The sequence below is a fragment of the Diabrotica virgifera genome, chromosome 4 (assembly GCF_917563875.1).
Source record: "Diabrotica virgifera virgifera chromosome 4, PGI_DIABVI_V3a".
Lineage (NCBI taxonomy): Eukaryota > Metazoa > Arthropoda > Insecta > Coleoptera > Chrysomelidae > Diabrotica > Diabrotica virgifera.
Genome location: NC_065446.1, coordinates 158567102 through 158583075, shown reverse-complemented (window position 1 = coordinate 158583075; position 15974 = coordinate 158567102). Strand labels below are relative to the sequence as shown.

General features: G+C 34.1%; 1 protein-coding gene across 2 annotated transcripts in view; it reads left to right on the top strand.

The window, feature by feature from the left end:
• The window catches only part of LOC126883977 (nucleolar protein dao-5), a 53336-nt gene extending 38696 nt beyond the window's left edge, over positions 1-14640 (top strand). Inside the window, exons 5-6 of one of the 2 annotated variants that reach the window (XM_050649743.1) lie at positions 3528-3974; positions 13525-14640. In XM_050649743.1, the coding sequence (XP_050505700.1) occupies positions 3528-3950 (423 nt within the window). In that variant the 3' untranslated portion in view covers positions 3951-3974; positions 13525-14640. Of the gene's footprint in view, positions 1-3128; positions 3213-3527; positions 3975-13524 lie in introns of both variants that reach the window. The other variant, XM_050649744.1, reaches the window with a different exon arrangement.
• Positions 14641-15974: the final 1334 nt, after the last annotated feature.

The window sequence follows — 15974 nt, the reverse complement described above, 5'->3', positions numbered from 1 at the left end:
TTTTCTGTAAGAATTATAATTACTTTTTGAAGGTGTTTTATCCATTTTTACCATAATTTTCACAATTTAAACATTTGTAAGTGACATTTGTAATAAATCATTTTTAACATTTTTTTTTAATATATATGACATAATATAACCTAAAAACAAAAATTACTGTTACATATTTTTAATTCGAGCACATTGAGACAATGATTGGCCTAGAGCTAAAAGTGTTAAATGTTACTGTTAAATTGGAAATACAAATATTAACTATGAAAAACACGTAAATATCCTTGCAGTATATAGAGCCTTTGCCCAAGTCACTATGATAACCTCGTATATTTTGATATACGTGTTTTTCATCTACAATGAGGTTGTGTTTATTAGGTTTGTTCGTAGTATGATCCAATCGATCAGCAACCGTTGCCAACCATCAGACGCATGCGCAGTTAACAGTTAGCGCTGCGCAGTTAACAGTTCGAGTTCGTAGACTACGAACGCGCTTGCGTCTGACGGTTGGCAACGGTTGCTGATCGTTCTACGAACAAACCTATTATTATTTACGAGGTTTTCATTTTTCATAGCTTATTGCACACCTCCAAATACTAGGTATACAGTAGGTGATACAGTACAAATCTTTCGATTTAAGGTTCATAAAATGTTTCTGTATGCAGGACTACCGTTTACTGTTCACAAAAAACATTTCTCCAAGTCGAATCTCTCAAACAAACACTCCAAATTAAGTACCAAATTCTTAGTTATAAATATACCGTGGTATTCACACTAAATCAAGAGAGCAATTGATATACGTGGTTTCTTTTTTCGGCTGTAGGAAATAGTCTAGTGCAGGGGTTCTCAATTTGTGGTACATGTACCACTGGTGGTACATTTCATTAGGTGCGGTGGTACACAAAACGCAAAACCACAGCCAAAATTCAGCATATTTGTAGTTAATTAGATTATCTACCTCTATTCGCGGTGTGCAAGTACTTGGAAAGGGAAACGAGAAACGACCCTGCGCGAGTCGCGGAGAAATATTGCAACTATCTTAAATAATTCATATTGTCAATTGAAATTGTCAAATTGACGTATATTTCATACCTTCTGTCAATGAAGCAGATACATATTGCTCCACAATATTGATATGATATGCAATTATTATATAAAGGTAAATTTAATTAATTGTATTTTGCTTGCAGTACTGCATTTTAATAACTAATTTTATTTACTACATACAATTGTTGATGTTTTCATAACATAACCTGAATCTTATTTTTTCTTCTTATTATTTTTTTTGGACTATGGCCTTGACAATTATCCAGTAACCAGGACTAATATAATTGGCCAATATAATTAAAAGTGCGAATAATAGTACAGAGCGTAGAAATAGGGGTCACTTTGCCGAACTTGCACGGTCCCAATAGATACTAAGATACCTCAGTTAGGTGGTACCAAAAATAATTATAAGAATTTTGGTGATACATGGCTCAAAAACATTGAAAACCACTGGTCTAGTGTATTTGGATTTTTTATAACAGTTGTAAATTGTGAGATACAAGGTTTTCAAACTAAAACCACCAAAATGTCATTTTCGAAAAAAAAAATGAGATACAAGGTTTTCACACTAAGCCATTGATATGGCACAATTAAAAGTACAGATGTTTCGCTACAATATGCAACTAACATCGAAAATATCTGCCAGTTTAAAATACCACATATTTATACACCTATCTATGTTTTAACATGACAAGCGGTGTAACCAACTTAACTAGATGCTGCGCAGAATGAAATTTCCCACTTTTGGGCAAGTGTTTTCCATTTTTTTTTTTTTTGTAAAGAAAAAAATCTGGACATTTTTCATATCCGGACATATCCAATCAGGACATGTCTTTCAAATCGGGACTGTCCGGATGAAATCCGGACGTATGGCAACCCTAAGTATAGTAAACAATTATGTATTGAAAAAACATATTTAATCAGTGTTTTGTTTGAAAAAAAAGTGAAAATTGATTATTAAAAAACTGCATTTGATGCTGAGGAACTGTCAAGAACAACTGTGTTTTGGTGTTTTCAAGAATTTAAATTTGGCCATAGTAGCCTTAGTTGGGTGTAGTGAAGGTCTACCAATAGCATCAAAAACAACAGCAAATGTTGATGCTCGATAGGGAACATCCTATCAACATTTAGGACACATGTGAATAAAGTACCTATAACCAAATAAACACCCATTAATCAGTTGATAATATGGCATAGGTGCTGCACCTACATCATTGGTTGGAAAAAATGTTTTGACAATTTGCTTACTTACTCGTTTGCAAAATTGTGTAGAATGTATCGAATACAGTCAAACCGGCTTAGTGGAATAGCCTTCGTGCCAAGCAAAATTATTTCTTTAACCGGGATATTCTAATAACCGATCATTGATGGCTAGTAGAAACGTTTCGGGACCTTCAAATTTCTATTCCTTAAACCGGGATATTCCTATAACCGGTATTCTAATAAGCGGGTTCGACTGTATTTTGAAAAAACGTAAAATATTTTTTTTAATTATATTCTTTGTTTGTTCTTCGATCCCAAAATTAAAGCAGCAACCCTCGTACAATGGCACGCTAATGGTCTGTTCAAATAAAAGTTATACTTAATTCGCTCTATCGAGATTCACTTTGACATTGACCTTAGTAATTTTTTTTTTTTTTAATGTTCAATTGTCAGAAGTGACTGGAAATTACTACAAAACCAACGCACCTGCTCATATCCAATATTATTAATAGTAAACAGACATACAAATAACAAACCTTACGCCAATCAATAATTATTTATTTGCACCATTATAATGTATTGATAACAAATGAGAAAATTATTTATTATACAAAATAAAAATATTTTGTAGAAATAAACTTCACAAAATTTTATGAGATTAGTAGACACTCCCACTATTTCTAATAATTCTTCTTTTTTTTTTAATGAAAGATTAAAGTTGATTTGAGTTGATTTTAGCAGTTAATAGTGTGAGGTAGGAATTTTTGTGTTGTATGTTGCCTATTCCGAATGTGTCAAAAAGAATCTCGCGAGAGCGAATGTAGTTTATAAGTTACTAATAATTTGGTTAGGATATAATTTGAAATAGATTACTGTTTTTTATTTAGCAAAAAAATACTCCATTCCGTCGTGTCAAGGATGAGGAGATATTTGTTGATCCACGATTGCAAGATAACTCCTTTGAAGCTAAGGTAAAGTGCAAATCTCATGGAAAGTGCAACTGGCATGGCGAGCATCCAATTGAAAGACAATTTATAAACAGTATTTTACACAAACAGATTATTTTCAACAGAAAGTAATTCAAAATATTAATATTTTGTTATTTATTCAATAACTTAACAGAATTAAAAATAGAAGGCCAAATGAGATTTGCACATTACATTATCCTTTCAATATAGTTTGCCATTTCTGTTGTACTTACATGCTTTTTTCTTTTTCATATTATTGCTGCGTTTCCATTCCAATTCCCATCTCTCTCTTTGAAAATCTAAAATTATTATATACAGGGCGATAGAAATTCGTTCGGTGGCCGTGGGGGTAGAGGTAGGGGAGGCCGGGGTGGCTTCCGTGGTGGATTCAACAACAGAAATTCTGACGGCGACGGGGGTGAAAGAAATAGCTGGGGAGGAGGAAATAATCGTGGAGGTGGATTCCGCGGAGGCAGGGGAGGAAACCGCGGAAGAGGCGATGGCGGTTTCAGAAATTCGTTTGGTAACGATAGAGGAGGTGGTAGGGGCGGTTTTAGAAAATCGTTTGGCGATAATGATAGAGGCGGTAGAGGTGGGAGGTTCGGTGATAGGGGCGGAAGAGGAGGAGGATTCAGAGGTGATAGGAATGGCAGGGGAGGTGGTTTCAATAACAGTTTCAATGAGAGAGACAGTTTTGGTGCTAAGTCTGCAGAAAATAAGAAAATTACTTTCGACGATTAAATGGACGAATTTTTTATGTTAAATGTAAGTATTATTATTAAGAGGAAACAGTAGCGATCAACAGGTAGCAAAAACGTGTTCCAAGATTGCATCTGTAATTTTGAATATTTTTTCGAGATATTTGGCACATGTATTCGTAATATAATAAAGAATGGCGGTTTTAGCCCAATTTGAAAAATATATTAATATGTGGAAATTACTCTGTAATTAAATACAATATTAAAAAAACGAAATGTACCGCCATTAAGAAGAACAAAAAAATACACTTTCTTCAAATAAACTTTTTTATCCGATGCCTAGATTTTGTGTCATTTTGGAACTACTAAAATGTTTTATTTCATTAGTAGTTCCAAAATGACACAAAATCTAGGCATCGGATAAAAAAGTTTATTTGAAGAAAGTGTATTTTTCTGTTCTTCTTAATGGCGGTACAGGCTCGTTTTTTTAATTTTGTATTTAATTACAGAGTAATTTCCACATATTAATATATTTTTCAAATTGGGCTCTGTACCGCCATTCTTTATTATATTACGAATATGTGTGCCAAATATCTCGAAAAAATATTCAAAATTACAGCCGCAATCTTGGAACGCGTTTTCGCTACCTGTTGATCGCTACTGTTTACTCTTCTCGCTATATATTTTGATATATAAATTTTAATTCATGAAAGGTGTAAATTGTAAGACAAAATATATCTGACTTAGGATACAAGCTAGGAAATAAAAACATAATATGCCATACAGTGGGTCAAACCAATACAATCCATGGCATGTAATATGTAAAATAGTGGACACGTTGTCGGAATGCACGACATGATGACAGATTGACAAATTCAGCAAAACAACGTCAAAATGGAGAAAATGTGGTAAGGAAGGTTAAATGTTCCCCCGATTTACTGGCAAAAACTAAATAAAAAAATCCCAAAATCCAGTCGTATCCCCCTTGTCAACTCTTTATTTTAAAGATAAAATCCCTTGGACTCGTTGATTTTTATTAAACTCATTCTAATAATGCGAAGAATTTAAATACCTAGGGACATTCATAGCGAAGGAAGGAACATCAAAACAGGATATCCAGCAGAAAATACAACATGGCATAAATGTGTACAAACAAAAATCACCATCTACAAGCCGGTTGTAGAACCGGCATGACAATGAAAGAGAAGCAAAAACTGGAAGTAGTAGAAATGGACTATCTAAGAACAGCGTGTCGGATATCCAGGCTTTGATCGCATCCCAAATGAAGAAATAAGAAGAACAGGAAGGATTTACAATACCGTTGGTACAATAGAATAAAAACAGCTTTTCTGGTATGGGCATGTAATGAAACTGAATGATGGGTTTAATGTAAATGTTATGTGGTATGTCTCATGGAATAGAAAAAGGAGAGGAAGTCTAGCATTGGAATTGGGAAAAGGAATAAGAGGAATAATGAGAGATAGAGCCATAAATGAGGAAGAATGGACGGACCGAAAAAGGTGGAGATTGAAATGCGGGATGAAGCAGAAGCTGTAGGACCCCCATATTATGTTCTAAAATTCAACAGTATCAATGTTGTTCTGAAGCTATTTCCTTGTGGCATTTCTGCAATAAACTATTCTAAATGGGAAATAAGCCACAATTTAAGTAAAAAAAATGATTTTATTAACGTTTCGACGTCCAAGTTTGACGTCATTGTCAAAATACAAAGTATTGATAAATTAAACAAAAATGTTAGCTTAGTAAAAAATTCTTCTAATAATTTAATTTAATCTGACTCATTTATATCAGCAATTCAGGCATATTTTATACATTTTAAAGTAGAAAACTTTAAAATGATATTGCTAATATTTATTAATTGCGTTCCTGGGATGACTTTACTGAAAGGTAGTTCATTCGATTACATGAAATCAACCCCAACTCAAGAATATTCGTCACAAAAAAATCATAGCATGTGATCTGTCTTTAAAAAGACAGCCACATGCAACGGCGACAGTAAAGTCGTCCCAGGAACGCAACCCATAAATATTGGCAATATCATTTTAAAGCCTTCTACTTTAAAATGTATAATATTATGTCTGAACTGCCGATATAAATGAGTCAGATTAAATTAAATTATTAGAAGAATTTTTACTAAGCAACAACATGTTTGTTTAATTTATTAATATTTTGTATTTTGACAACGACATCCGATTTGGACGTCGAAACGTTAATAAAACTACAGTAGAACCCCGCAAATCCGAACTAATTGGGGGGACATCCTGTTCGGATTCCGAAAAGTTTGGATTATCCGAAAGTTAGCCTTAACTAGTAGTTCAAAGCTTTCATTGTGATTTTGAGTAGCCAAACGTTCTCGCAAGAGTGTGGACAATATTTTTGGACTCAAGTTGACTACGAGAGAACCAAAGTAAGTTTGTGTTTAACCTTTATAAACCTATATATTAAAGTGTAATATTTATTTTTAAGAAATTTTAAACGTCAAAGTCCTAGTAATCCTACATTGTCCAATTTTCTGGCTTTACTCTGTATAATAAACATGTTTTTAAGTTTTTGACTTGAATTTTTAAATTTTTTTCACTTTCCGTTGGTTCGGATTTGCCGAAAGTTCGGATTCGCGGGGTTCGGATTTCCGGGGTTCTACTGTATTTTTTTACTTAAATTGTGGCTATTTCCCATTTAGAATAGTTTATAACAGTATCACTGTTTTGGTATTTCGATGAGCCCTACCAGGTGACAGTTACACCTACACCCTCAATTTTTTTTTTAAATAGCAAAAGGGGTCATGTGACGAATCCTTTGAAAGATTGTAAAGATCTTATTCCAAAAATATATTACACTAATATTATTCGCGGTGTGCAAGTACTTGGAAGGGAAACGAGAAACGACCGTGCGCGAGTCGCGGAGAAATATTGCAACTATCTTAAATAATTCATATTGTCAATTGAAATTGTCAAATTGACGTATATTTCATACCTTCTGTCATTGAAGCAGAAAAATTATATATTGCTCCACAATATTGATATGATATGCAATTATTATATAAAGGTAAATTTAATTAATTGTATTTTGCTTGCAGTACTGCATTTTAATAACTAATTTTATTTACTACATACAATTGTTTACGTTTGCATAACATAACCTGCATCTTATATTTTTTCTTCTTATTATTTTTTTGGACTATGGCCTTGACAATTATCCAGCAACCAGGACTAATATAATTGGCCAATATAATTAAAAGTGCGAATAAAAGTACAGAGCGTAGAAATAGAGGTCGCTTTGCCGAACTTGCACGGTCCAATACAGTATGTATAGTGAAATTGAAAGGAACAAATTCGATATTTCGTAAACCGGCGACTTCATTGCGTGCCACGTCGCTCATATATGAGAGACGATGTTCTGCCAGGGGCCACGTCGCTAATTTTTGATATACACGTACGACTGACTTTCATTGCCGTGGCCCCCCGAGAGTATTATCCCGATTAAGGCGTGGCACGCAATGTGTTAAGGAAAAATCACAAAACCAGTCGATTTTTATTTTTAAATTATGATTTTTGACATAATATATCATACTAGTGACGTCATCCATCTAAGGGTTATGACATAATCAATGATCTTTTTAAATGAGAATAGGGGCCGTTTTGAAATAATTATCAATTTTCTATTTAGTAATATAAACATTAACAATTATTTATAAAAGGTGCCGGAATTTATAAAAAGTGTTGAATTAAATTAATTGACACAAAAAGGAGAATACATCTAATTTATTAAATCCAAAATATATTTTACTGCTGTCAAAAAACAGAAAAAAAATATGTGTTTATTTAACAAATAAACATTGCTTTTTGCTAAAATTAACTGTTCAAACTGCCAAGAGGCAGGTGGGTGACAGCTTGAACATTGAATTTAAGCGAATAGCAATGTTTATGTGTGAAATAAACATTTTTTTTTCTGTTTTCTGACAACAGTAAAATATATTTTGAATCAAATAAATCAAATACATTCTTCTTTTTGTGCCAATGAATTTAATTAAAAAAAAATTGGGACACTCTGTATAAATAATTATGGCAATGTTTTTATTACTGAATAGAAAAGTGAATAAATAACCTTTCAAATGAGGTAGCACACGACCCCTATTCTCATTAAAAAAATCATCAATTAGGTCATCATGCCCAGATGGATGACCTTCACTAGTATGATAAGTATATTATGCTAAATAATCAAAATTTAAAAATAAAAGTCATTTATTTGCACCATACTATATACCAGTTAATTCGCACCATATCAACTTTTGTGACAAAATCCGTTATATCGGTCATTTGTAATGACAAAGTGAAGTGGATTTTTAATTTAAAATAAAATACAGTCTGTTTCGGTAAAATAATCTTTGGTGTGGTACAGTGTTATGGAAAACTGTGTATACTTTTAATTAATTTTAAAATATGCAGCTTACAGCTATCTCCTATTTGTGTGTATAACTTTTACTTTACTATTAAAAATTTGAAGATGTGGCCCTAGGTGTGGGTTCATTGAAATACCGAAACTTTGATAACTTTACATAATATTGAGAACAGTAAAAGTCGACGTGTCCAAGCGATTTTGTTTTATCTCTCAAATAAACGATTTGACAGAGGTCAGACTTTATCTTCTCACTGTATAATTTTAAATTGGTTATAAAATTATTAAATACGGCAACACTGCTTTGATGGGGAACATTATTAGTGTTATGGTAATGGGGTTAAGATTAGTGTTATGGTATGGGGCAATTCTGATAGCTAGATGCTATCGACGCCAAAGTTTTGGCACCTGCTTTGACAGGATAACCCTACTATACTGTTTACTGTCTCATGGTATTTCAGGAAATTTAGTTCAATCTCCCAACCGGAGTGAGTGAGAGCTTTAAATTAGGTCCGTGAACTTAGCCCGAAAAAGTCGGGAAAAAAAATGCGATTGATGCCATTCGTTTGTCCATTGATTGTCCACGTTTGTCCACCATTTTATTTCGTTAGTCCTCCCATCAATTCTTTTTTATAAACGAAAATTTTTTTTTCGGGCTAACTTCACAAATCCACAAATTTTCGAAAATTTAAAAAAACTCTTGCTATATTGTATGTCCATCGTTTGTCCACCACATAATTTTTTTTGTGCACCCTCTGAAACAACCCCCTGTTAATTGTAATTATTTTTTTATTTCTTAATTCGGGCTACCTTCACGTTCTCTTATATGGGCATTTAAACGTTAATTCGGGTGCAGAATCACAACTAAGCGTTTGTCCACCCCTTTGCATTTGTCCAACCCCTTACTTAAAGTGCGAAACAACCCCCCTGTTAATTGTAATTATTTTTTTATTTCTTAATTCGGGCTAACTTCACGTCCGTTTAAACATGTATTTTAAAGTTAAATCGGGTGAAGAATCACAACTACCCGTTTGTCCACTCCTTCGCAGCGTTTGTCCTGCCCCTTAAAGTGCGAAACAACCCCCTCATTAATTGTAATTATTTTTTTAATTCTTAATTCGGGCTAACTTCAAGTTCTCTTAAATAGGTATTTAAACGTTAATTCGGGTGCAGAATCACAACTACCCGTTTGTCCACCCTTTCGCAGCGTCTGTCCAACCACTTAAAGTGCGAAACAACCCCCTCGTTAATTGTATAACCTAATTATTTTTTTAATTCTTAATTCGGGCTAACTTCAAATTCTCTTAAATAGGTATTTAAACGTTAATTCGGGTGCAGAATCACAACTACCCGTTTGTCCACCCTTTCGCAGCGTCTGTCCAACCACTTAAAGTGCGAAACAACCCCCTCGTTAATTGTAATTATTTTTTTATTTCTTTATTCGGGCTAGCTTCACGTTCACTTAAATGGGCATTTAAACGTTAATTCGGATGCAGAATCACAACTACCCGTTTGTCCACCCCTTCGCAGCGTTTGTCCAACCCCTTAAAGTGCCAAATAACCCCCTCGTTGATTGTAATTATTTCTTTATTCGGGCTAACTTCACGTTCTCTTAAATGGGCATTTAAACGTTAATTCGGGTGCAGAATCACAACTACTCGTTTGTCCACCCCTTCGCAGCGTTTGTCCAACCCCTTAAAGTGCGAAACAACCCCCCTGTTAATTGTAATTATTTTTTATTTCTTAATTCGGGCTAACTTCACGCCCGTTTAAACGCGTATTTTAAAGTTATTTCGGGTGCAGAATCACAACTACCCGTTTGTCCGCCCCCTCGCAGCGTTTGTCCAACCCCTTAAAGTGCGAAACAACCCCCTCGTTAATTGTAATTATTTTTTTATTTCTTTATTCGGGCTAACTTCACGTTCTCTTAAATGGGCATTTAAACGTTAATTCGGGTGCAGAATCACAACTGCCCGTTTGTCCACCCCTTCGCAGCGTTAGTCCAACCCCTTAAAGTGCGAAACAACCCCCATGTTAATTGTAATTATTTTTTATTTCTTAATTCGGGTGCAGAATCACAACTACCCGTTTGTCCACCTCTTTGCAGCGTTTGTCCAACCCCTTAAGGTGCGAAACAATCCCCCTGTTAATTGTAATTATTTTTTTATTTCTTAATTCGGGCTAGCTTCACGTTCCCTTAAATGGGCATTCAAACGTTAATTCGGGTGCAGAATCACAACTACCCGTTTGTCCACACCTTCGCAGCGTTTGTCCAACCCCTTAATATTTCTTTATTCGGGCTAACTTCACGTTCTCTTAAATGGACATTTAAACGTTAATTCGGGTGCAGAGTCACAACTACCCGTTTGTCCACCCCTTAAAGTGCGAAACAACCCCCCTGTTAATTGTAATTATTTTTTTATTTCTTAATTCGGGCTAACTTCATGTCCGTTTAAACCCGTATTTTAAACTTAATTCGGGTGAAGAATCACAATTACCCGTTTGTCCACCCCTTCGCAGCGTTTGTCCAGCCCCTTAAAGTGCGAAACAACCCCCTAGTTAATTGTAATTATTTTTTTATTTCTTTATTCGGGCTAACTTCACGTTATCTTAAATGGGCATTTTAACGTTAATTCGGGTGCAGAATCACAACTGCCCGTTTGTCCACCCTTTCGCAGCGTCTGTCCAACCACTTAAAGTGCGAAACAACCCCCTCGTTAATTGTAATTATTTTTTTATTTCTTTATTCGGGCTAGCTTCACGTTCCTTTAAATGGGCATTAAAACGTTAATTCGGATGCAGAATCACAACTACCCGTTTGTCCACCCCTTCGCAGCGTTTGTCCAACCCATTAAAGTGCGAAACAACCCCCCTGTTAATTGTAATTATTTTTTTATTTCTTAATTCGGGCTAGCTTCACGTTCTCTTAAATGGGCATTTAAACGTTAATTCGGGTGCAGAATCACAACTACCCGTTTGTCCACCCCTTCGCAGCGTTTGTCCAACCCCTTAAAGTGCGAAACAACCCCCCTGTTAATTGCAATTATTTTTTTATTTCTTAATTCGGGATAGCTTCACGTTCCCTTAAATGGGCATTTAAAAGCTAGCACGAATTAAGAAATAAACAAATAATTACAATTAACTAGGGGGTTGTTTTGCACTTTAAGGGGCTGGACAAACGCTGCGAAGGGGAGGACAAACGGGTAGTTGTGATTCTTCACCCGAATTAACTTTAAAATACGCGTTTAAACGGACGTGAAGTTAGGCCGAATTAAGAAATAAAAAAATAATTACAATTAACAGGGGGGTTCTTTCGCACTTTAAGGGGTTGGACTAACGCTGCGAAGGGGTGGACAAACGGGTAGTTGTGATTCTGCACCCGAATTAACGTTTAAATGCCCATTTAAGGGAACGTGAAGCTAGCCCGAATTAAGAAATAAAAAAATAATTACAATTAACATGGGGGTTGTTTCGCACTTTAAGGGGTTGGACAAACGCTACAAAGGGGTGGACAAACGGGTACTTGTGATTCTGCACCCGAATTAACGTTTAAATGCCCATTTAAGGGAACGTGAAGCTAGCCCGAATTAAGAAATAAAAAAATAATTACAATTAACAGGAGGGTTGTTTTGCACTTTAAGGGGTTGGACTAACGCTGCGAATGGGTGGACAAACGGGTAGTTGTGATTCTGCACCCGAACTAACTTTAAAATACGCGTTTAAACGGATGTGAAGTTAGCCCGAATTAAGAAATAAAAAATAATTACAATTAACAGGGGGGTTGTTTCGCACTTTAAGGGGTTGGACAAACGCTGCGAAGGGGTGGACAAACGAGTAGTTGTTATTCTGCACCCGAATTAACGTTTAAATGCCCATTTAAGGGAACGTGAAGTTAGCCTGAATAAAGAAATAAAAAAATAATTACAATTAACAGGGGGGCTGTTTCGCACTTTAAGGGGTTGGACAAATGCTGCAAAGGGGTGGACAAACGCTTAGTTGTGATTCTGCACCCGAATTAACGTTTAAATGCCCATTTAAGAGAACGTGAAGTTAGCCCGAATTAAGAAATAAAAAAATAATTACAATTAACAGGGGGTTGTTTCAGAGGGTGGACAAAAAAAATTATGTGGTGGACAAACGATGGACAAACAATATAGCAAGAGTTTTTTTAAATTTTCGAAAATTTGTGGATTTGTGAAGTTGGCCCGAAAAAAAATTTTTGTTTATAAAAAAGAATTGATGGGTGGACTAACGAAATAAAATGGTGGACAAACGTGGACAATCAATGACTTTTTCGGGCTAACTTCACGGAGCTCTTTAAATTGCCAAGCAATTTTTCACATAAAACTGCCAAGCACGTCAAATAAGTCTAATCTTTATATCCATCAAAAACAAACTACAAATGCAAAATGGCTGATAATGTCATCATGTTGGGGACATCTTTTTAGCGAATATGTAATCCGCGAAATTTGAAAATTAAACTGCTTGAACATGCTTTGTATCGATACAATTTACGGTCAGAGATTCTATAACAATAAAATTTCAATAATTTCTTTTTAAAAAAGCGAAAAGTCTCAGATACAAAATTCACCATTAAAATAAAAATTAAAATAATAAATAATTTAAATCTGAAAACTTTTCTTGGAACTTCTTTCTGGTACATCCTTAATATCTTGACTGTAACAATTTATAAGACAAGAGACGCCAAATAAAGAAAGCGAAAAAAACTCTACAATATGCAGTAACATTCTGCTTTCATTCGTCTAGGTCTAGGAAAAACGGCCCGAAAGAAAGTTCCCTAGTACTTAAATCTGAGTAAAGTGAAAAATACAGTTTATGTTTCCTTTCGGTTTAGAGACAATGCACAATCTCCAGACAGCTGTTTCAGTCTTACGACGTTCTCAGTGGACCTGTGTGTACTTTTTCACTTATATCTTTACCCAGATTTGAGTACTAGGAACTTTCTTTCGGACCGTGTTTTCGTAGATGAATAAAAGCGGAATGTGACTGCATATTGTAGAGTCCTTTTAGCCTTCTTTATTCGTCGTCTCTTATAACTTGTAAAAGTCAGACATTAAGGATGTACCAGAAAGAAGTTCCAACAACAAAAGTTTTAAATAATTATTTATTATTTTAATTATTTTTAAACTGCCTTTTTCACATTAATTTCTTTTTTTATTTTTATAGTATTGTTTTTTTAGGCTAATGCAAGAGGATCCTGGGGCGAGAAGGCAAATTATGATTTGAAACATACTCGTGGAAAATCTTTCAGACATGAGAAAACGAAAAAGAAGCGGGGATCCTACCGCGGAGGCACCATCGATACTTCTATTAATTCCATTAAGTTTGACTAGATTACTCTCAAATTGTTTCTTTATCATATTTACTGTAATTTATATACCTATAGTTATTTAATTAATTTTAAGGTATCTTTAAACTCTTTAATTGAGCGGAGAACACACATATACTAAACTGATTGAGAACAGATTTGTTGAGGTTTGGTTTAAATATTTCTTTGCCATCGTTGTGTCAATTAAATAACTGCTTTGTCGGTAACACTCAAAAGATATTTCAGATGTAATCGAGATAGAATTGTTCATTTGAGAATTTAAATTGATTTAAGAAAATGTATATAAAATAAATATATTCCGTCTCAATATTTATGATTATCCTAAGACCTATCACTTGTGGGCTGTTATATTAGTCCCCCTTGCTATTTAATCATTTAAATTAACGTTGTTGTTTGAACTAAGAGCTCCTTTTAATCTAGTATACAAAAAGTTCTCCCGCACTTCCATAGATTTCTTATTTTTAATCATAACTCAATTTTCATCAACGTTATATCTACACAGGCTACAATGTTATCGTGCAATCAGGAATTACAATCACCATAGATTTTTTAACCACGTCTGGTTTGTGATTGTGATGGCAAATGTTTTATCCTTGAACTAATGAAAAAAAATTTAAGTTTATACATATTGGCGAACAGTTTGATAAATATAGTAAGTGTTTTTCTCCTGACTCAGATTTTGTATTTTTTACAAAGACGTTCCATACAAAACAATACTTTTTTGTGGAAAGTTATCATGGTAGTATGTTAGAATGGTGCCTTCTCATTTCATAACTATACTTAAGATTTTATGTTACGTGTAAATAGTATTTCTGTGATTTGGACCGACTTTTTAAATCACTTCCAAGTGCTGCATATTGTGGTACTTTCTGTGATTCAGAAACATTGTACCGGATTTAAACATAAAATGCGTCTAGAATTGTTGTATGGATATTTTTTATTAAAACAATAAATATTATAAAACAAACAGGTTTTTTTTTATCCATGGCTAGTTTGGATTGAACTAGTTAAAAAACTTATTTAGGTAATATAAATAGTATTATTTTAGTATAATGAATAAATATTATTATTAAGGATAGTGAATAAATAGTAATAATTATAGTGAACAACGTAAGTAACAAAATTAACAAGAAAGGACTAAGGTAAGATTTTTAATATAACTTCACAGTTCAGTAAAAGTCTCTGAGAAAGTTTAGGCCTCTGCAGGGTGGACCTGGGAATAAGCTTTTAACGCGGAGACTGCTGAATAAAATAAGTTTCAGAAATGGAGGAAGTAAGGAAAATACTGGAAGATATGAGAAAGGACATAAAAGAAGATATAAAAGAAATAAGACAGGGGCAGGAAGAGTACCTGCAAAATAAGCTTTTAACGCGGAGACTGCTGAATAAAATAAGTTTCAGAAATGGAGGAAGTAAGGAAAATACTGGAAGATATGAGAAAGGACATAAAAGAAGATATAAAAGAAATGACAGGGGCAGGAAGAGTACCTGCAAGTAATTATGGAACTGAAAAGAGAAAACTCAAGCTTAAAGAAAGAAATATTGAAACTGAATGAACACGTCGAACAATTAGAGAAAGATAAAAGGAAAAATAACGTAATTACAGGGATAAGTCTACAACGCACAAATCAAAAAGACATGAAAACTGAAATAAAGAATTTCATAAGAAATGAACTAGAAGTGGAACCAGAAATAAAAGAAGTTAAGAAAATCGGCGAAAACAAATGCCTAGTGGAATTGTTAGATACAGAAGGAAAAACGAAAGTAATAGAAAATAAACATAAATTAAAGAATAAGAAATCTAGTCTATATTAACAATGATCTCACCGCAAAAGAAAGGGAAATAGACTACCACATAAGAAAAAGGGCACAAACAGAGAAGAATAAAGGTAAACAAGTACAGATTAAATATCAAAAAATTATAATAGAAAATGAAGAATGGATATGGAATAAAGAAAAAGGAGAACTCGAAGTAAGAAATATGAAAAATTCAAAAAACTGATATACGAAAATACGACGGAAATAGTGGAGACGAAAAAGGCAGGAATAAGGACGAAGAAACCAGAGAACGATAATGAAAATAAAAAATAATAACGGAAAACAGCAAGGGCGTGAACTAATAAATAACGAAACGATAGAAATAGGTATTTGGAACACAAGAGGAATAAATGGTAAAGAAGAGGAAATAGTCGAAGAAATGAAAAAACTGAAAATTGACATTAGGAGTCGCAGAAACAAAGAAAAAAGGAACAGGAATGAAAGAAATAAAAGACGGATACAATACATGGTGGTCAGGAGTGG